This window comes from Pithys albifrons, chromosome 2 (assembly GCF_047495875.1).
Source record: "Pithys albifrons albifrons isolate INPA30051 chromosome 2, PitAlb_v1, whole genome shotgun sequence".
In the NCBI taxonomy this organism is placed as follows: domain Eukaryota; kingdom Metazoa; phylum Chordata; class Aves; order Passeriformes; family Thamnophilidae; genus Pithys; species Pithys albifrons.
In genome coordinates, this window is record NC_092459.1 from 103,402,560 (window position 1) to 103,425,837 (window position 23,278).

At 37.0% G+C, this 23,278-nt stretch overlaps 1 protein-coding gene across 33 annotated transcripts in view; it reads right to left on the minus strand.

The window, feature by feature from the left end:
- NRXN1 (neurexin 1) overlaps window positions 1–23,278 on the minus strand; it is a 726,520-nt gene that overhangs the window by 420,291 nt on the left and 282,951 nt on the right. For all 33 annotated transcript variants that reach the window (XM_071580693.1, XM_071580684.1, XM_071580616.1 and 30 more), the window contains one exon: window positions 9,538–9,976. In XM_071580693.1, coding sequence (XP_071436794.1) covers window positions 9,538–9,976 — 439 coding nt within the window. The remainder of the gene's footprint in view (window positions 1–9,537; window positions 9,977–23,278) is intronic.

Sequence of the window (23,278 nt, forward strand, 5' to 3'; positions counted from 1 at the left end):
TGAAACAGGAATTTTTTCTTCTCTATGTCATTAAGGATTACCTGGAAGAGAGCTTAAATATTATTTCCAATAGTTAGCAACAGCTTCTTAAATAAATGAACTTTTCACTTGCCAAGAAATGAAACCCCATAAAACATGCCCTGCAAGAAGTCCTCTGAAATCTTAGTGCAATCACAACATCTAATGGCCATAGGTAGAAAAACATGATAGGAAAAAACTCATCTGTGCATCTTTTTCATGTTTTAGAAGGCCACAACACCTCTATTACACAGCTGGACTATGTTCAATTTACTGCTGGACACACCCATGACATTCCAACTGACTGTCATACTGTGTGCATTATCCTCAATCAAAATACTGAAAATTATCTCTATTTAATTCTTTCAGTTGAGAGCTACACTAAGTCACAATGCACCTTCAGATGACCCAAGGCCGTTATACAGGAGCTTGAACAAAATATCGTATAGCACACTGTCTAGAACAAAAACTAGGGCTATAATCGAGATAGGATATAGTCTTGCTATTAGAAGACAACTCAGGCCTGGACACCAAGAGTTGCATGCTATCAGTTACCAAGCTGTCCTACTTTCCAGTTGAACTTCTAATATCATGTCCAGGCAATCATACAGCCATCACTGCTCTTGGTATCCAAATGACCCTTTATGTATCTGTGACTGGTAACACAAACTTTACCCACTAATTGCTTTGTAAGTGCAGGTGAAAAAACTCCAAGAAAAACAAGAGGAAATAGAAAAAGTATTCCAAAATACAGTAAAGATTACAGGGTCTTGTAAGTATCCTAAAAGAACAAGTAGAATTCAAGTTAATAGAATATGGGCCTACAGAAAACAAACAATGAGTCTATAAACACTTCTGGATTCACAGTGCATCCAGGGCTGTGATAGGAGTGTGCTGTTTTATCTTGGTGAGTCTTTTGGGGAGGATTTTTTCTTTTGTTTGTTTGTTGTCCTGTGGGTTTGTTGTTGTTTTGTTTTTCTTTAAAGCCTGTCATCTTTCTTGAGGGAAACTTTTTAATTTCTACTGAAAACATCCCAAGTTGGACCTCATGACAATGGCAGATGCTACCTCAGAAACTAGAGACTGTAATGGAGTACTCGAATGCCTTAAGTGGCCACTGCAAGAAAAGATTAATAAATTTCCCTGTAAAGATACTGTAACATTGATCCTTCTCAAGGCAGAATTGTCAGCTTTGACAAGAGGAAAGAATGGGACCCATCTCATTTTACAAAATAACATAGAGACAATAGATATGATGAGGAAGCAGCAGATTCAGAAGAGCATTGGCTACCCAAGAGAAAATTATAACCTTAAATAGTAACATCTCTGTAGTAAGAACCATCCTTTAAGTTCCATCTTTGCATATTATCTAGCATAACACCATCCATAACCAGATCACTTGTGGTACTATTTCTTTGAAAAGAACAACACTTGAGGCAATAATGCCTGCAAGGAAACAAGCAGCTTCCTTGCAAAGTTTTTTAATACACAAAGTAAGAAATATTGTCTGTATTTCTAGCAGAATAAGAAAGAAATGGAAAAAATGCTGATAGCATGTAGCTTATCCAACCTCAAAAAAAGAAAAAGGGAATGAATGAAAGTCAAGCAGTGTGACTTATTTAGTCTGGGGATTCCTGATCTAGTTTCAGCCTCTAAAAAAAAAGTAGCATTTCTAATCTCCAGGAGCTGGACATAAATTTAAGGGGCCTACAATGACCTGTGGATGCTCTGATTCAGCAGCATTTTACCTGAGAACATAGTGCAATTTAAAGATCAGAAACTCGTTTATGTATTGGAAAAGCAATTTGAGAAAAACTAATGAAATTATGGTTTTCATCAAGAATTATTGACTTTAAGAGTAAATGATTAGTGAGCAGTGCTTCACAGGAAGAGTCTACAATATAAATCAACAGTAATACATATATGACCAAAATGGGAAATATGTTGAGGGCTACAGAGAAGTCTATTGCACCACTTTACTGAGCACTGATAAAGTTTTATCTTGTACTCTGAAAAAGATGTAGATCAGTTAAGGAGACTGCAGAAGATGGTAATAAAAGTGCTCAACAGCTACAGAACATGACATACAAGGATAGGAAGAAGCTGATGTTTCCTAGTCTCTAAACTGCAGACTGACATAACATTCAAATCATAAGTGTTATAGGAATAAAACTGTCCTAGTTCAGCAGGTGGGATCAGTTTATCACTGTGTGGGTGTGACCAAAGCTATGAATTCTAGACCCTCTATTCATTTCCTATGAACTGTTAACAATGGACCATTTGCAGCAGCTGCCCAGGGCACACCCAACCCCTCAGGGTGTGAGCTGGGTGTGAAAGAGACCTGTGAGATAAGAGCTGTGATAACTCCCTTCCAGGAAGTCGTTAGCACCTCCACACCCAGTCTGAGGTGTCAGGTCTGCTAATGCGCGATCAGTGATTCCAAAAATATCTCATGACTCACAGAGTTAGATCACTCATTGTGGAACTCCCCGCCCTGGAGGAGGTACTGGGCGGTCCCACCTGGACCTGAGGGAATATAATCTTGGGGGGGTCTGGGACTTGTGGAACCACTCGGCAGATCCAGAGGAGGACCATACTGGAACCACCACTCTTGACCGGGCTGCAACTGTCATCTGTACCAACAGGTGTTTTCACCTCCTTTACTTTGGACTTGAGGGAACCACGTGGGGCTCAACACAGGGGCTAACAAACCCCATTGTGTTTGTGTCCCAGGGTGCTGGGTTACACTTACAGATTTTGTGGGTTAAAACCATTTTCTCATTGTGCAATTACATTTATTGTAATATTTTTATTGAATTGTAACTCTGACTTATAATCTCTTTTGTGATGGGTTTGTTTCTCCTGCTGTTTACTTTTAAACCAGCACAAAGACATATGGCGAAAAATGTGGTGTATTTTGTGCCAAGAAAATTATGGAACAAATTGATTATTGTGCACGGAGAATTATTCAGATTATGAATGATTACATGTGAAGGTTGTACAGTGTCTGCTGCTGGAGTTAAAAGCTGTCAAGACTTATAGGAGTACATTATTACTACTTTCATTGGAGGGATAAAATATTGGACCTCTCAAGGTCACCCCATCTCAATTTTACTATGAGCTAATGAAAAGCACTAAACAGATCCTTGGAATAATTTTCCTTAAAATTCAATATAAACCCATTCTCCAAAAGACACAAACTATTAACATTTGTTGAAACAGGAACATGGGAATCTGACAGTTCTTAAAAGGTTAAAAGCATGTGAGAAGTAATATGTGGAAGTGTTTTTTAAAAGAAAGAACCTGCTACACAATGCATAATACATAATATCAATAATATCAATATATTTGATAAACTGATATCAATAAAGCTCTACTTACAGTGAGACGTGAATTGTAGTTAAGCTTTAATTACATACTTTAGAAATAATTTCTGATATTCAAGCTGAAATTCTAATTTTAGTTCAAAATTTCAGTGACTTAGCCCTTAAATGCCCCATGAATAAATTCTGATACATTCTGTTTTACACTGCTCTACACAACTGGAGATTGACAAGAGTAAGTTTCCTCTCTGATTTCACTGTGCATTGATTTGCAGAGGATGAATGGTGGTTTAGTAAAAAACACTTTCCAAGGTTATCTTTGAATATAGGAAACAGTTTAACAAAATTTTAAACAATATTTAAGTCTCAGAAAACAGTTATTAAACCTATTTCTATCGTGTTACAAGAGACACTGTGAACAAAGACTTTTAAAGCTGCTTCATGATTGTTTTTTATTTAGTTTGGGGTTTTGGGTTTTTTCCCATTCTTTTTCTGCAGAATTAGCAGTACTGTTAAGAGCAGAACAGACAAACATTTCCCTTAGGTATGAGTTAATGAGCTTCTCCAATCATATTCATTATCTCAGCAATTTACTTTTTCATAAGACTGTGTATAAGAAACTAAATCATATTTCTAAGCTTGTCTAAATCTGACCAGTTAAATATGAAAATTGTGAGTACAGCTACTACAATTATTCTGATCCTTATGCTTACTTGATGTGGCCTACACCTGGAAAAACATTTGCTTATAAAGAAACAGCGAAAAATCAGAGCAAGGTTTGAATTTTAAATACCCTTTACCTCCTGTGTGCTAAAACAGGATATAATAATAGCTGTGATGAGGACTGTGACCACAGCATACAGCCCATGGCCAAGATAGGGCACATGCAAAGCAGCTACGAAGCTACTGTCCTTCACAGGAACTTGGGATATACAATTCAGGAGTACTGGGGGTAAACTCAGCTCATTATGACAGGACACAGCAGATGGGAACCAGGTCAAGTCCTCTGCTGCATAAGATGAACCAGTGGAGAAGGTGTGAAATCTTCCTTTACTTAACCCTGGGAAATATGATCTTGGGAGCTCCTTCTTACCAGAGATCTGGTTTTTAGGTAAGGTAGCACTCAGAGTAAGTCTTACAGGCAACAGAATGGGATTATAGGCTGAAACACTTCTGTAAGAATAATAGGTCAAAGGTTTCTTCAGCAAAAGGAAAAGGCATCTCTTTTCTCTTCCTTGTATCTCTCAAAATCTGAGATTGGCAGAATTGCTAGTGAATAGGTCCCGGATAATTACAATTTAAAAAGATGTTCTCATTCCTTACATCTCCCTCCCCTCCTCCACTGCAGTCCCAGACAGACAATGGCAAAGTCAGTATTTTAGAGTGGATGCTCATTGTGACTGAGAGTCTGGAAAAGAGCAAAGAATGAAAAATAAATCTAGTACTTGCTGATCGAGCTAATATGAAAGTCAAAGAGATTAGCAGAGCTCCTTGAGAAATGTCACAGCATTCTACTATCAGAGGCGAGCACTCCATATTGGATTTGAATGCTAGAAGCAAAATGTTGCAAGACACTAAACTTAATTTTAAAAAATCATCACAGTTTATTTGAGCTATTTATCCATTGATAGAAGAATCTCTTCCTTTGTACTTGATAACTAGGGAAGTATGTGGTCAACAGCAAAAAGTAAGTCTCAGAAAAGCACCTTTTTTCTCTATACAAGGTATATTCATTAACTTGTATAAAAATTCTAAAGGTAAGCAAGTGAAAAGTAAATATATTAATGTGATTTCCTGTATGTTTGGTTGGGACTAGAGAAAATAAACCAAAAAGCATCCTGGAATAGTAAAGTGAATTTTATTATTCCTGATAAAAAGACACCAACACACATAATGAGATGCATAACTTCAAGAGATGGTGAAGTTGTGAACACAAGATGGTGAAGTTTGAGATCCTCAGGGCAGTGAGAAGGGTGCACAGCAAGCTCACTGCCTTGGACTTCAGGAGAGCAGATTTTGGCCTCTTCAAAGACCTATTCTATAGAGACCCATGGCGAAGAGCCCAAGAATGCTAGCTGATATTCAAGAATCATTTCCTCCTAGCTAAGGGGCAAGGCATCACAAGGAGGAAATCAGGCAAAAATGCCAGGAGGCCACCACTGATGGATAAGGAGCTGCTGAGCCAACTCAGAGCAAAAAAAGGTTTCAGAAGGTGGAAATGAGGAGGAATAGAGGGAAATTGCACAGGAAGCTAGGAATAAGGTTAGGGAAGCCAAGGACCAGTTAAAATTGAGTCTGACCAGGGATACCAAGGATGACAGGAAGGACTTCCTTAGATAAGTTGCAAATAAAAGAAAGACTAGGCATAATGTGGGCCCTCTCCAGAACAGAGCAGGAGATGTGGATGCTATGGATAAAGGGAGGGCTGAGGCTCTCAGTGACCTCTATGCCTCAGTCTTCAATGACAAGTGCTCCAGCCATGCTGCCCAAGTCAAAAAAAGGCAAATCCTGGGACTGGGAGAATGAAGACACTAAGCCCACTGTAGGAGAGAACCTGACTGTGTGTAGATTCATGGGACCTGATCAGATTCATCTGCAGGTCTTTGGGGAGCTGGCAGATGAAATTGCTAAGTCACTATCAAATATTTTTGAGAAATTGTGGCAGTCAGATGAAGTCCCTAGTGGATGGAAAAAGGGAAATATAACCTTCATTTTTAAAAAAAGGAGAAGTGGATGATCCAGAGAACTATATACCAATCAGTCTCACCTTTGTGCTAGACAAGATAATGGAATAGATACTCTGGGAAACTATACTAAGGCACATGGTAAACAAAGAGGTGATTGGTAACAGCCATCATGGCTTTACAAAGGGGAAACCATGCCTGACCATTTGGTGATCTTCTATGACAGGGCTGCAGCACTGCTAGAAAGGGGCAGAGCAACTGGTGTCATATACCTGGACTTCTGAAAAGCATTTGACACTGCATGACATCCTTGTCTCTAACTTGGAGAGATGTGGATTTGATGGATGGACCACTCAGTGGATAAAGAATTGCCTGGATGGTTGCTTGCGCAGAGTTGTGGTCATTGGCTCATTGTCCACGTGGAGACCAGTGACGAGTGGTGCCCTCACGGGTTGGTACTGGGGTCAATACTCTGGGACTGAGGGCACCCTCAGCAAGTTTGCTGACATCAAGCTTTGCGGTGCAGTTGCGACACTGGAGGGAAGGGATGCCATGCAGAGGGACTTTGACAAGGTTGAGAGGTGGGCCTGTGTGAACCTCATAAAGTTAAACAAAGGAAAATTAAAAGTTTTACACTTAGATCATGGCAATCTCAGCCACACCTACAGGCTGTGTGGAGAAGTGACTGAGAGTAACCCTGCAGAGAAAGACTAGGAGGTGGTGGTTGATGAAAAACTCAATATGAACTGGCAGTGTGTGCTCACAGCCCAGAAAGCCAACCAAATCCTGGGCTGCATCAAAAGCACCATGGGCAACAGTTGGAGAAGGTGATACTCCCCCTCTACTCTGGTTTTGTGAGACCCCATCTGGAGTACTGCATACAATTCTTGTGCCTCCAACATAAGAAGGACACGGAACTGTTGGAGCAAGTCCAGAAGAGGGCCTCAAAGTTGGTAAGAGGACTGCATCACATCTCATATGAAGTCAGGCTGAGAAAGTTAGGGCTATTCAGCCTGGTAAAGAGAATGTTGGGTGGAGACCTCATACCAGCATTCCAGCTTCTGAAGAGGACCTTTAGGAAAGCTGGAGAGGGACTCTTCATCAGGAACTGTAGTGATAGTATAAGGAGTAAAGGGCATTAACTGAAAGACAGGAAATTTAGGCTGGATATTAGAAAGAAATTCTTTACTGTGAGGGTGATGACATACTGGAACAGGTTGCCCAGAGAGTCTGTGGATGCCCAAACCATGTCAGTGTTCAAGGCCAGGCTGGATAAGATCTTGAGCAACCTGGTCTAGTGGGAGGTGTCCTAGTCTATAACAAGAGGAATTGTGACCTGATGATCTTTAAGGTTCCTTCTAATCCTTCACATTGTATGATTATATAAGTCATGAAGAATTAGTCTAAACTTAACACATCAGAACATCCTGATCCAATCAGAAAAAAATAGGAAAATATAGTTATTTCTTATTTTAATTGCTAGACAGTTATTTTACTTGGTTAAATCTGATCAGCCAATATTCTCATTAAGAAAAATAACAGCATTACTAGTGTTATTGGTACTTCTCCTATTGTGAAGTATTATTGTAGGTATTAGAATAATAGAAAAAATTTGATGTCTGGTTCAGACTGCAACTAAAAATTCAGTTTTTCAATCCATAAGACTATATATTTTATCAAGTATTTCTGGTAATAGTTCAATATTTTAGGGTGAATAGGTATTGTGGCCAGTTTTCAAGATGGCAGGATAAATAAATTTCACCCATCTTGATCACAGTCAAGTCATCAGATGGATTAATTTGATTATTTATAATTCTATGTAAAAATATTATGCAATCCTGGACACCAGGTTTGTTTGCTTGCTTGCCAAATTAGTCTATGTTCTTACTGATATCCATCAACAGTTCTAAAAATTAAAGCATGCCCTGAACTCTCTTAATGGCACTTGTGAATTACATTTTTTGTGAAGCAATAAAAGTGCAGAACATATCTTCAAATGTAAACAATTGCTATGCATTTATTCTTTACTTTATAGTTCTATTGCCTTTGGATGCAAGACTAAGCTTTGCTTTCAGCAGAGTCCCACAGGCATGATTATTACGGGGTTTACTGCCTCTTATGAATTACTGAAAAAGCACTTAAGAAGGAAGTATGAAATGAAGATTGTAGTATAAATAATATAACTACTGGATATTTCATCCCAACTGAGGATTTTGAAAAGTTGTGTTTTGTTGCTTGATTAGGGTTTATTTTCTTGTTTACTTGGGGTTTTTTGTTGGCTTTTGTTTGTTCTTATTTGGTTGGGCTTTTTAACCTCAGGAAATGTAAATAAGTAACTGACATAAATATAATAAAAAAATCAAACTCTCTACAATTAGAATTTGAAGCCACACAGCCCAGGATTAATATAATTATTTTTTCATAATCATAGGGCAGATCAATTGAATTTGATTTTCAGCATGGGTTTGACTGAAATCTTCAATTTAAACTTGCATCTAATATTTGCTTGATCTGAAACCTGATTTGTGAGTAATAAGAAAATAAGTCATAAACCAATAACTTTTGGGGGGTTAAGTTTCAGAAAAAAATTGTAAATTCAAGTTGTGGAAAAGGAGTCACCAGAAGGCAGAAAGTGGGGAAGTCCCCACAAAATCCAAAAGAGGAGGAGTTTGTATTTTTCAACACTGAATTTCAGAGGCTACATAAACTTCAGATTGAATACCAATATGAATCAGAACATTCCTTGATGGACAGAATTACAAACTCATTACATTCCCCACTTCCTTCCTCTCCTAATCCTGGCATGAACTACAGGAAAGATACCATAGAAGAGATTTGTCCCTCAATTAATGCATATTGATTAATTGCTTAAGTCAAGATATACACTCAAGGTCAGATACAACTAAAACACAGTTAAAAGCATTTTATGCCATATTATATTTTGGTAGCATTAGAAAGAGTTAATGAATTCTTTATTTTTACACCTTTCCATGAGATCTTTTTTGAATAAACTACTACAAAATAGGAATCACACTAACAATGCAGCAAGGCAATTATTTCCATTTCTCCTGATATATGTTGTTAGCCATTCACTAGCATATCATTTAATTATGCTGAGACCTGCTGACATGATTGGAAGTTCTGTGCTGTTTCTGTGGGCCAGCTATTCCCTGTGTTGGAGATTACTTTCAGTAATCCCTTTTATGCTTTATTTTCATTCTTGAAATTTGCTACTAAAGCTATCTGGTGTAAGCAAGCATTGAGGGAGATTATGATTAGTTTTTCAAGTACACAACATACCTATTTGCAAGATTAACTACTTGATTACCCAATAATATTAACATATTTTTCTCAGCAAATTACTGTATTCTGGTACCTGACAATAATGACTTCTTCTATTGCACTTGATTTTCAGATGATGCACAACTCTAATTGTAGCAAAATTAATAGGTACTCAGTATTCCCTCAGATACAACAGGAAAAATCATACTGAATGCTAAGAAAAAACTTACCTGATCGTCCATCCCGTTGAAAATCCACATGGTACCATTCACCATCATTCACTTTCTTCTGCAGGGCTTTTATTTTTATAGTACCTGATCCCATGTCTAACAGCAGGTAGAGGTGGCCATCAAGCATCTCAATGGCAAAAAAGTCAACCTTCACCATCTGTGGATGTTTGGCATCTTTTTGGTGTCTTGGTTTTCCATGACTGAAAAGAATTAGGCCATTTGGCTCAGTTGTACGAAAATCAAATGATATTGAGCCTGTTTTCTTGGCATTCCACTTTGGCAAAGAGATGAATGACTCTGGTGTTTCAAATGTGATTGGATCTAAGGTTGCAACATTCTCACATTTAAATGCTACAACCCCATGAATCTTCATTTTAGGATCTCCTTGCTTGGCAAGTCGAGACAACTCCAACCTGACATCATTATTTTTATATACAACCTGCAAGCAAAGCAGAGAAATTACTCAGAGAAACCTGACCATTTTTACCAAACAGATTTAATCCTGAATAGGCACATTACTTAAAGGATAATAATGATAATGTATGAATAAAATTATTTATATATACACAAAATTAAATCACTTTTTTAATTAACTAATGATTTAATAATTATTTTCATTAAATCAAAGTTGCTTTATCCCTAAAGTTAATTCTAACAATCTGAAGGAATCTACACATAATTTATACTATGAGTTGCAAATTAGATTGTGTGGCCTTGATTACTGAAAAGCCCTCTTTCCACAGCCATTCTGTGACAATAAAGAAGTATTAGATTTTTTCTTCCTCTAAACCCTTTGTCACTGGCTTAATTCTAATGTTCATGAACAGAAAATGTACCGAGGTCAGACACCTCATAACTGAACATCTTTTCAGTTTGTCCTTGGGGCTGAGGAAGAGTAGCATTCATGGTATCCATGAAGCTATAAGATAGGTAAACTAGTATCATACAGATCAAAGCAGACAAAGCAAGGAAAATCTTTTAGCCTGTTCAATTGGACAAGAAATAAATCAACTTACAAATTTCCTCTGACGGAAGATATTTCTGATAAAAATCAGAGCCAATACCAGTTTCAAATCCAATCTACCTCTGCAGCAAATATTCTTGCTTCAAATCACATTTTTACTTGAGCCAGAGAAGCCTGTCATGACATAAACATTACCCGGAGTTCTATTCTTTATTAGTATATTCTGAAATTGCTGATATTTCTGGGCTATCCAGAATAGTAGAGCTGCTTAAAATGAAGCTTGCTAATACCAAAGAAGTGCACAAGTATTTTGTCAATACTTTTAATTGTTCAGTAAATGACACACCCATGCTAAAATACCACTGAAGGGCTGCCTATGACCCCAGAGCCATAGAAGCTAAAATCTTTTTCTCTGTTACTAAGGTTAAGCCCTACATTAAAAAGCAATTTGAAGAAAAGGCAACAGCTCAGCAAAACCAAGCACTTTGTGCTGAGGCTTGTTCATCTACAAATCTATACCATTCAGGACTAGATCGTGTCTGGCTCATATACAGTGTAGTTGGAAGCTGTTCAGGGACCAATCCCTGATTTAGGTCTTACATCCCTGTAAGTGGTTAGAAAGTGCTTATTGAATATTCAGGATAGAGGTTTGGATTAATTTCCTCTGAGACCTAGTTTGAATTCACATGAAATCCACTCTGACACACAGAAGGGGAAGACACAGGGGATGCACCGCAGAACTGTGCTACTGTTAGAAATCAAAACACTAGTATACACACAATCTAAGATGACACACCCCATAAGTAATAGTTGCAACTGAAAAATGTTGTTTAAAGATAAAAGAACACTAAAGAAATGATTGATAGGATGACAATCTTTTACTGTAAGAATTGTGTTCTTTCAAATTGTATCATTATCCGCCCTTCTAATTTCATCCTAAGAATTATTCCATGAAAATTCTACTAAAAGTTAATAAATAAGCCGGTTTCTCCATTTTATTAGAGTTGGGTACAAGTAATGCTGTTCCCATGGGAGCTGTGTCTCCAAAGACAACAGATAAACCTCACTGTGGATTGCTGACAGCCACACAGAGGCAGATAAAGTGTTGCATTTTTCAACTGAAGACATCAGAAGTGAATAGAATTGGACTAAATTGTAACATTAGAGAGTAAGAATCCATGTTTCCATTTATCAAATGCACCCATAACACCTCAGATATCACAGATAGTGCAAAGGAATTTTGTAGAGTACTGGAGAATAAGCACACGCGAGTGATTTCCCTTTGGGATGACTTTCTGGCTTTAGAGTGAAGAAAGCCAAAAGGCAGCAGAATGCAGTAAGAAGCCAATAGGCTGACAGGTTACTTAGCGATATCTGTTCCCATGAAATATTGGCCACTTTTTTTGATAGCTTCCACTTCCTTTCAAGAAGCTATAGGGGGCAACTAACCTTTCTAGATTAAATTGAAAAGCATTAAATATCAGTCTGAGGATACAGTAAAAAAAAAAAGGGCTTTTATCAGAATTAAATCATGCACGATGACAATGAAAGTAAATAAGGCAACAAAGAATATGAGAAGAACTTCTATAATTGTCTGCTGAACATAGGTACATTCCAGGACATGGTAAATAAATGTACAGAGAGATTTTATTGTTTATGGACAAATCAGACTCTCTGATATTAATGAAAGCTGGCTGACTGAATATTAAAATTAGGAATAACAGCTATGTTAGAAAAACTTTGCAGAATACAGGAGAGGTGGACTTTCCTTGATGCCTAGAACAGCTTTACAGGATTTGAAGTCATTTGCCAACTCAGAAAAAATAAATTTTAATAAATGTTGTTCTTGAACAAGAACCTACAGGACAAAGTGCAAACAGGAAAATACTGGCAATTGTTTTCTCAATAATTTGTCATCAGCTCTTTAAGTAGCTTAATATATATGAGAAACAAAATTTCTAGAACAATTAAGAGTGGTAAATGTTGTCAATTTTATGCCACCAATATTAAAGCATTCTTGGAATCCCTAAATATTGCATATAACAATTTCTAACTTCCATATTCCACAACTGAAACTTCATAGGTACTGAGAAGCAAATGAACACATATTATTACATTCATTGTGTGGAAACTGGATAAAGCCTATATCTAAGTTTTAGAGTGCTTATGTTCTGAGTTTTAGGATGCTAATATTATTTTCATCTTACTAAATGGAAAATTTGGAACTGAATTATCATGGATAATTAGTATTAAAACAGGAATATATGAACCATAACTGAAAAGAACTGTAAACTATAAACTGAAAACAACTGGCATTTGGAAGCCCATTTCCTAGATTTATGCTGAGATTCTAACTCTCCCTGTCCACAAAAAATATACTCAGCCATCAGTGAAGCAGAGTATATGGGAGAAACATGGCATATTTACAGAAAGAACCCTAAATTCCCTTAAATTCTGGGAAAACAGATAAAGAGTAAGGAGTAATTCTGAGATGAATATCGGCTTTTGTCCTAGTTTAGCAGGTGGGACCAGTTAACACTGTGTGGGGGTGATCAAAGCTGTGTATTCTACCCCCTCTATTCATTCCCCAAGGACAACAGACCATTAGCAGCAGCTGCCCAGGGAGTCATTAGCACCTTCACACCCAGCCTGGGGGGGAAGCGGGGGAGGGGGGAGAGGGGGGAGGGGGCGGGGGGGGGGGGGGGGGGGGGGGGGTGCGGTGTGGCTGCTAATGGGCCATCAACGGTTCAACAATACCCCCTGGCTCCCAGAGTTAATCACCCATTGTGTGAGTCCCGCCCAGGGGGAGGGACTGGGTGCTCCCTGAGGGTACATAAGTGGTGGGTAAGAAGACCTGGGGCACCTCTTGTTGGATCCAGAGCAGCAGCAGAACCTCAACAGGAGGAGATCACCACTTTCAACTAGATTACAGCCATCACCTGCACCAACAGGTTTCTCACTTCTTTTTGCTTTGTATTAGGGGGGAACTATGTGGGTCTCAGCACAAGGGCTAACAAACCCCTTTGGGTTTGTGCCCCAGGGCACTGGGTTATACTGCTAGGTTTGGTGAGTTAAAAGCAATTTCCCTTTTGTGTCACTGTATTTATTGTAATATTATTGTTAAAGTTAAGCCTCTGACTTATAATCTCTCTTGTGGTGAGTTCATTTTCCCTGCTGGTTCACCTTTAAACCAGCACAGCTTTATAACTCATGAAGGTATATGCTTCAGAAATAATAGGCTCTAGGACACAAATAATTTACTCATTTATCCAATAATTTTGCCTTTTATTTCTTTTTCCTTCTTGGGATACATAAGGGTAAACATGTCTTTAATAGGGCTTATATTATCCACTATTTCCATCTAAGGTGCTCTTTAATGTTGACTCAATACATTCTTCCTCTGTTAGAGACATAGACCCACAATTAGTCAAGTAAGGGTGATTTGCAATGGAGAAATATTTGAGCCACATTGACTTTTACTCCCACACAACTTACAGTCAGTATCCTTGCACTCCTATGTTCTTTCCTAAAATTCATTGCGTTGATCCTGGCAATAACTTTCTTGCTCTTGCACTCGCTTTCATAACTGAGCAACAATATAAGTTTCCTGCACATGAAACTGCCAGTCCCCAGGTAATTGTATGATGCTATTAAGAGCACCTTGAACTTGTGTTATAGTCACTGTATTATTCTGAATATTAAGTAAGCTTCAGACCACAGTCTTTAAAAATATAATGACCTCATTCTTGAAAGCTGTAAAAGGTCACCTAAACTTCCAAGAGAAATGTGACAGTTAACAATTCCTCATATAGCTTGCAATCAAGTTATCCAAAGCAAAGATTAAATTTGGTTTCTAAGAGAGAACAGGGCAGAACTAAATATCTTTTTACATCAAGATACAAGCTTCCTTTGCTACCATCTAGGCCAATCACATGCTGGGTAACTTGCAATAATACAGTGCTGACCCTTAACAGAAAAGTCCAGCTATGAGACAGCAAATATTACCTTAAGTTCAGCACTCTTTAACTTGGTCTGTGGTCATCTTGGAGCATAATTTAAATTAATTAATGCTACCCAAAGATATATCACATACATAGTTTTTTGCAAGTCAGGGCCTTAGTATACAATGAACTCCAGAATCGTATAGAGTATTCACTACAGATCCTGACAGTGGTCATGGCTGGTGCCTTCAACAACAAAAAAATGTAGCAGAGCAGCCAATGAAATTACATTATTAAACCAGTAATATATAAATCTATGAATGGCCCTGAGAAAAGATGAAAGAAAAGAGAAGAAATTCTTATTAGGGATGTATTCTAAATATACAACCATTCAATTATCAAGTTAAAAAGTAAAAAAATACCCTAAAAATAATAAACAGACCTCTATCAGTTCTTTCTGCTGACCCTATCCCAGGAGATTTAAAACCAAGAAAGATGTGAAATAATTCTAATTTCACCCCACTTTAAATTCACTGTGGAGCCATTTCCATATCAAACAGGCATTAAACTCAAATATTTCAGAAAACTGACTAACTCTCAGATATGATAACTACAATTAAAATCCCTTAAATGACAATGAAGCATTTATTTCATATTAATTAATATCATTCAAAAATGATCCTCAAGTAGCTAATCACATTCCCTGATTTGCAGTATCTTGGTTTCCTTGAGAATCAAAGAGAAACCAGGAGCACCTACCATTATGATCTTGCTCCAAAGAGCCTGTTGAGGGAGGAGAGGAAAAGTATTTTTCTAAATGCAATTTTAATGAATGGATGAATCTAGTATCAAAATCTATTAGAAACTGGATCATATAAATCTTTGTGTTACCCTAAAGCACTATTTGAATATTTTCAGGAAACCTGGACCACCTAGTGCAAACAATGACAATTAATTCTCTAAAATGGAGATTAGTATCATCCAAAATGGCTCAGGTAGGTGCTGCTAATCTACAAGTTTATGCTGCACAGTCGAGTCAGCAGCAGATAACCTGCAAATGTCACAAAGTGTAACAATGAGACTTACAGTATGAGAAGTCTGAGGCAATTTTTATCAACTTGCTTTAACAGCCACTAGAATTTCCACTTTCACTGAGTGCTACATGATGCATAAAGCACCACATTCCCCAGAAATCCAAATGCAAAACTAACCACAAAGAGTCACCATGTATTTTTTTAGTGCTTGTTGTATGATTTTGAACTAATCTATGAATGTCAGCTTCCCACAGAAGGCTTCTCATTTTGCTAATATGTCTCCATTGGTTTTCAAGCTCCAAAATTAATATATCAATGAATACAAGAACTACAGACTATTTACACAAAACTTAAGGAGCCCCAGTTCAAATGTTTGCAATGGGGTGCATTTTTGAATAAAATGTGAAAGCACACCACATGAATCACAACAGCTTTTCAAGCCTCTAAGATTACTCAACACTATAAACCAGCTTTGTTTTCTGAACACAAAGAGATTAACAGGTATATTGAAAGCTCCAAGGGAAAACCTTATTCATCCTCAAGTGTAAACTTTCTCATTCTCTTGAGGTTGATATGTGCACATTGTGATGGTGATAGGGTGGGGCATTTAGCAGGTGGGACATTTTGAGCACCAAAATAAAAACCAAGTATCTCTAGAGTCCTACTAAGTGTACTAAGTAAGCCTCAGGATAATAGGATAGGGTTCCATGGTCTAGCTACATGAAAACTCGAGAAAATGATAGCATACACATTTTGTTGCATTATTTTAGACAAATTAATAGGGTCTGGGAATCTGTTCTGCAAGTTTTAGCTAAAAAACCCTTTCAATTAATTAGCTAGAATAGATTTAAAAAGTTAAAAAAGCACTACAGTGCCACAAATTCTGTGGAATATATATCTGGGAGTTTCACATTGTCCTGCTACTTCTTCCTGTCCAGTGTGAGACTCCAAAACCATGAAGTACAAATAGACCACACAAATTTTGAAAACTACTAAATGGGCTTTTCCAAGTCTAACATATTATTCAATATAGAATGGTCACACACTTTGTTCTACTGTTTGTTCCACTGTTTATACTTTACATATAATAAGTATATTTTAAAATCAGACAGATGTTCTCTCCATTTTGTCCCAAGGTAGAAAGAAGAAAATCATTATAATGACTTTCGTGTTAGAAATCAGAACCAGTAATACAGGGATTTGGGTTTCACCTGCATCTAAATGACTCTCAGACAACTTAACTTCTCCTTATTTCTCTGTGAAATGAATACACCATTTCCTTACAGGGTAGAAATTCGCTTGAAGGCTGGAGTTTGTGTTACAACATGGTCTAATCCAAAATCAGATATATTTACATACACATTTTCTATAGAGTGTCACTTCCCCATTTTCTTTTTAAGGATGATGGCAAAATGAGTATGGTATAGTTTTGACTTTCTAGTACGCAACTACAGAGTACAGTTCACACTGGACACATTCAAACAGAAAAACAAAATACACCCAATCTGGTCAAAAGCTACAGTCAATAAAAGCTGGACTGGAACAATTCATGTCTCAAGGTAAACATAAAAGTGTAATGTACAATGTCTGATAATACACTTGACAAGTGCTTTAATGGCACACTAAATTGTTAATAAATTTGTGATGCTTATTGTTTCTTTAACTAAGCAACATGAACATTTTCTGTACTCCTCTTTCTTAATACTACAGGATATATTGAACAGCAGACATTTGAAAACTTTTGTTAACACAAAGATGACATACTTAATGTGCAAAAAAGTATGCTCTATTTAAATTGCTAAATATCATATCCCTGCAAATTCTAGGAAGGAAATAGGTACCAAAAAAAAAGGGTAAAATTAGCATAATCATATGGAATTCCACTATGAAGTAAATAGCACACCTGAAGGTCTAGTGTAGACTATTCAAAAATGATCACTATCCTACCCTCAAATAATGATGTAAAAATAATGAAAAAAACCACAATAAACCTAAACCAAAACCCACAATCATCTCAAAAAGAACCCAGAATAACAAATAACTCAATTTGGTACAGAGAAGACACTTTAATTATTCTAAGGCAATAAAAAAATTGTTAATGGATACACACAGCTGTGGAAACAAAACTAGTACTAACAGAAACAAAGTTATAAGTATATTGTGAACATGAATTTAGATTCACTGTGCAGTGCTGGGAAAGTCATCTCAGTTTAATGCATGTCACCTACTTGGAGAATTAATCCAGTCATCATAGCTGACCTTATTGGCAAATTAGTCTTTTCTGCTGGAATTTTGAATGCTGGTCCCAGAACTGGTTTTTTCCCTCCCACTTTGACTGCCTGAATAGAGATGTTTAAAGAGGATGCCAGAAAATGCCTTTTTATGTTCTAAGTTACTGGCATATCGCTTAACATGATATATTGGCAGAACTTAGAAAAAAAAAATCAACATTTTTTTCTAACAACCTTGATAATGGGATTGTTATGTTATTCACCCTGCTGTGGACACAAGTCTTTTGAAGATCTTTTTTCCCCCTCTTCAATAGACTATTTTGTTATTCTTTGTATGTCCTGCTGTCTGCTGCCAGACTGCTAAATGTTTCGGACTGTGGTTGCTATGCTTTCTGTTTCTAAGAAATGGGTTCAAGTTTCTTTTTTTTCCTTTAAAAAAACAAAACAAAACAAAACAAAAACAAAAAACCTAAACAACTTCTCATGGCAAAGATTCATAGAAATTTCTTGGCAACAGCTAAATTGCAGTTTAGGAACAAGTTGGTTCCATAGAAGCTCAATTGGCTCCCAAGTAAGAATAACATCTTTACCAAGACATAAGTCATGAAACAAAAACAAGAGAAACAAGAATCACCAAAAGGAAAACAAAATGTATTATTTGAGGCAAAAGCAGCTTTGCATTAATACATTGTATAAATTCTAAGAAACAAAACTAAGGTTATGCTACCTCCAATGATTGTTTGGGAAACGAAAAAGACTATGGGAAACTCAATTGTTTTGCTGGATTTCAGCTTTTTCCTCTTCTTTCTTTCACAGTGTAGCAAGATTTATCAAAGACTAATTCTGCAGCAAAGTCAGAATCATGCTATTTTCCCTCTTTCTCCATTAACCATTCTCACCCAAGATCAAGTAAAAGAACACTTTAAAGGCTGCAAGAAAGATGTACTCTAAAGCAGAATACAAAAATTACCATTGCAGGGTTGATGCCTTACTTCTTTAGCATAATATTCATTATATGCTAGATTTTTCCAATCTTTAGCACTGAAAGCTTTAAATTGAAGGTCAGAAAATACAGAAGCAAATCACGGAAAAAGGAGAAGATAATATAAATGCAAAAATTAATGTTCTAAGGAACACCTCAACTCAAGTACATGACAGATGTACTTAAAAACTGAGCTACCTTTCATTAGGGTAGGAGGTGTACAAGATGAAATGGAAGTTGTCACAAAAAGAGAAAAAGAATTATTTTCAAATTAAAGAGAAAAGATAAAATTTACCCAACACAATCCAAGTTTGAAAGGTCAGTGATCTGAAGACAGACTAACCAAAATTCATTTAAAAATTCAGTTATCAATATACTTAACCCTGAACACCTGAAATATTTGAACAAATACTTTTTCCATATTAAGCATGATTAAAAGTATGCAAAAATAACTGTTAATACAGTATATTCTTCAGTGAAACGAAGCAGGTTTATTCCACCCCTCACTAGATTTCCTTCCTTCAGCCTCTCCCATCAGTTTATTAGTAGCTGCCAACTTAGGACTCAAGTTATTACTTCTCCATAATAATAAATACCTGACTGGCTTTTTCTTCCCCTTCTCTCTCACCTGTATAGGTTACTTTTTCCTCCAGCTGAATAGCTAGCTCTTAGCTGATGGTGTTCCTGGCTGCTTTCTGTTTTGGACTCGCCTCCATTTCCCAGCTCCTGGTTTAAAAGAACCTTCTGTTCCACTGAGGAGAAAAAAGCTCTCTAATCCTAGGCTGAAATGCCATGCCTATTGTATGAAGTTCTGGATAGCTTCCACAAAGGTACCATCACTCCCTTTCAGCTCTGTTGGTACAATGAAGCTGGCTGCTTGTTGACAAGCCATAGAAACTTTGATTATCCCATTCTGAGAGCCAGCACAGTACCCAGCTACCTTAAGAGCTCTCTCTTTTTTTTTTTTAATTAATATAGCTACAATTTATGCAGTTGTTGGCTAAATTCTGCCCTACCATAATAGGTAAATAGTTTAAAAATAAAAATGAAAATCTAATTTCCACCCACTAAACTACACTGTTAGCTTTCCTTTCACTGGCAGAGTGACCAGCACATTCTGGAAGATATTCAGGAAAATTCTTCCCTACAATTTTTTGTGAATCCTTATAATCCTTTTAATGTATCCTTTTAGCTTTCCAGTATTTCAATGTCAGTTACTCTTCACATTAGTTACTTGAAACAATCTTTGCCTTCTCAGATACCTATGACAGTTGGAAGCAAAGTTGGCTGTAGTACTTGTGCATACAAGGTTATTACTATAATTCTAACACAAGGTATCAAGCTGCCACATGTTATTCAGAGGCAGCTTTTCCTTCACAATTTCTCAATGACATAAAGGTATACCTAGAGGCTGTTGCCACTGCGTTCATTCACACTCCATTCTGTGCTCACATTCCCTTTCTAAACAACCTATATTTTCTGAAATGACAAATAAAGAAACAGTATTCATGCAGAGAAGCAAGAGGAAATGCAGGCCCTTTCAACCTCAAATATTTATCTGTATAGTGGAGAACATCTGTGGCTAAAAGCATATGTACATTTTCAAGAAAATAATTAAGTCATGGGACATTTCTAAGGCATCTCTTTTGTATTTAAAATCATCTTTAACCATGCTCTAACTATGGGCCAATTTTATGCTAATAAATTTTATTGAGGTTATAGCTGTCCTGGAAAATAAACTTGCTGAACTAATCCAGATTAATTATCACCATAATGATAAGAAAGAGGTATTATTTGGTTTTCAAGACATGCCATCTCACTGTAGTGAGCAAATGCAGCAGAGCATGCATACTTCAGTACAGTGTTTAAAGGGTCTGATTGTACTTGATGACAACCAAGCCTGAGACTTTGGTGTCAGCTTAGAGCTAAAGAAATGTCAGACAATACAATCTACTTGTAGTTTGGCACTGAGCTAGAGGTCTTCAGCCTCAGGAAAAATCAATTCTTTTGAAACACAATCAGCAAAACCATACAATACTACAACGCTTGTCCAATTGCATAGAAGGAGAGGAGCTTGCCATGTAAAATGAACTACCAACAAGTACATTTATGTAAGTTATTACTGTTTATTGCAATTTGATACATATTCCAATTTTTAAAAGTATATTATTCTGCAAATATTATAGGTTTCCTAAAATATTTTTGATTATGCGTCTGTCAGAATAAATACACCTCACAGCATGCTTTTGGAAAACATCTGTGAGAGTACTAGTTGTGTGTAAAGGGTAGACAGTGCAATTACACATTTCTCACTTACCCATGTTATTGCATACATCATAGAATCATAGAATCGATTGGGTTGGAAAAGACCTCCAAGATCGAGTCCAACCCTTGGTCCAACTCTAGTCCATTTACTAGATCATGGCACTCAGTGCCACGTCCAATCTGCGTTTAATGGAATGTCTCAGCAATGGTCTGACATTTGTTTTCACCTTTAGGTGTTTTGGATTTTCTCTTTTTTCATTTCAAATAAGCACTTCAACAGGAAGCTGCTTTAAATATGAAGCACGTTTTGAAATACCACTTCAGAAAAGCGGGAGGAAAAGAGGCTTTTCCCTGGACAAAAGTGTCAGGTAAAAATGATTTTCTGTTTTTGTTAAAATACTATCTTGGGACTACATATGACATGTGTTGAATTATACATATATAAAAAAATCATAAAGGGCATATATTAAATCTAAATAAAGAATTTAGGTAGCCATATCTATACTAATAACTATTGCTCATGTTTATTTCAGTCTAACTTCATTCCCAAAAACAATACAAGATTATCCAAAGAGATGTAGCATTAATTTTCTTTGGAAAAGTTTGCCAAAATTACTTTCAAGATTCTGCTCTCTGTAGTGGAGTCTTGGTCCCACTGAAGTGACTATTTACTGTTTAAAGATTGTGAGAAAGCCTACTATATAAAGGCTGATTCAGAAATATTTAGCAAGCATGATGCCTATTAAAACTTTAGTTCAGGAGTTCTGATTCACTGATGGCATTTAGAGGACATTTGGAGGAGAAAGTGAAGAGGAGGGAGAGGAAGGCTGCCCCCAGGCCCATTTTCTGGAGACCCCCAAGTGACTATATTCATGCTCAGGGGGAATTCCAGTATGCAAATGGTGAACCCTTACATAAGAAGAAGGTGGAGCCAGAGACCTTTGTCTGGGTGGTGCTGGCCACATCTATCCAGTCAGATGTCTCTTTAGACTGTATTTAACAGCAGATGACTGGTGCTTTGCTGCTGGTTTACTTCACAAAAAGACCTTGTTTCTTAATAATGGGGACGCCTGTTATTGCTGTAAGCTAGCCGGTGCCTAGAGACTGCAGTCCCTGCTTCTTTCTCTGGAGAATCTAAGTGTTCTGGGTCAGTAAGAAAACCTATGTGAGCAACCCCTTGGTGAGTGGGGTGCTTACATATTTGGGCTTATTGCCTTGGTCTCCCTCCTTCTTTCTATCCCTCGTTCTTTTTCTCAAAACTCCCATTACTTAGCCACTTCTGTTATAAAGACACTATTTTGCTAACCTCTCAACAGCGCTTTTGTCTCACTTCCCAGCATCTCTTAGAACCCACTCTGTTAGAGTGTACCTGTGTGAAGTCAGCAGAAACCAGAAGGGCATACCCTCTCTACTTGGACTGGTGTCAGACCCATGGAACATCCAGTCTCTGGAACTGTTAAATGGTTTATCAAGGTGAAAAATACCAAGAGGGTGACAGGAGGCACACTGGTCTCAGAAACCATAATGTTAATAATTTGCTCTTGTGAAACATGACCTGCTCACGCCTTTTCTGTTGTATTCCCTTCCTTTCTGCAAAGGATTCTTCCTGTGTTACCAGGAGAACAGCACTGCAAAATGACTGCTTTACAAAATATGAACGTGTGTCCCGACCCAGCATCTTCTGAAAGCTTTGACTTAAAAAGAATTTTAAAAGTATGAGCTCTCTTTTTATGCCATGTCTTTCTTTAACCTTTCAGTGCTGCAACATGTACAAGTTTAGTTCTCAAGAACAAAACATGAACAGTGATGAAAGAGTACATCTGGATATTCAATGTGTACAAAGTTCCTTAAAAGAGTTTGAGCCAACAGTCAAGTATTCCTTTTAAAATATGGCCCTCTGGCTAGAATACAGCCAAATTTAAATAAGAAAAGATAATGACTGAAGGGATGGACATAACCATACTACAGTAAATTTTAATTTTCATGATTAATCAGGTTAAAATTGTTTCCAAATTGAACTATAAGAAGATGGTTTGAAAAGTTGTTTTCTTTCTTTACAGTGGACTATAGAATTTCTGTTTAAAGTTTAAAGCTTTCTTTCAAACATTGCAAGAATATGTAAAAACAAATCAATACTAATTAAGATGACAAGGGTTCTAAATTGGAAATTTTACAATGTTTCCTTTTCCTCATGAAATTCAGGTGACCTTGGAAAAAACCAGAAAATTATGACCAGTTAACCACTAAAGGATATTTTTTACATTCCTTCACCTTTGACCCCTCAGCATAGTCCCCTAGCTGAATATGGCAATACGCTTTCAAAA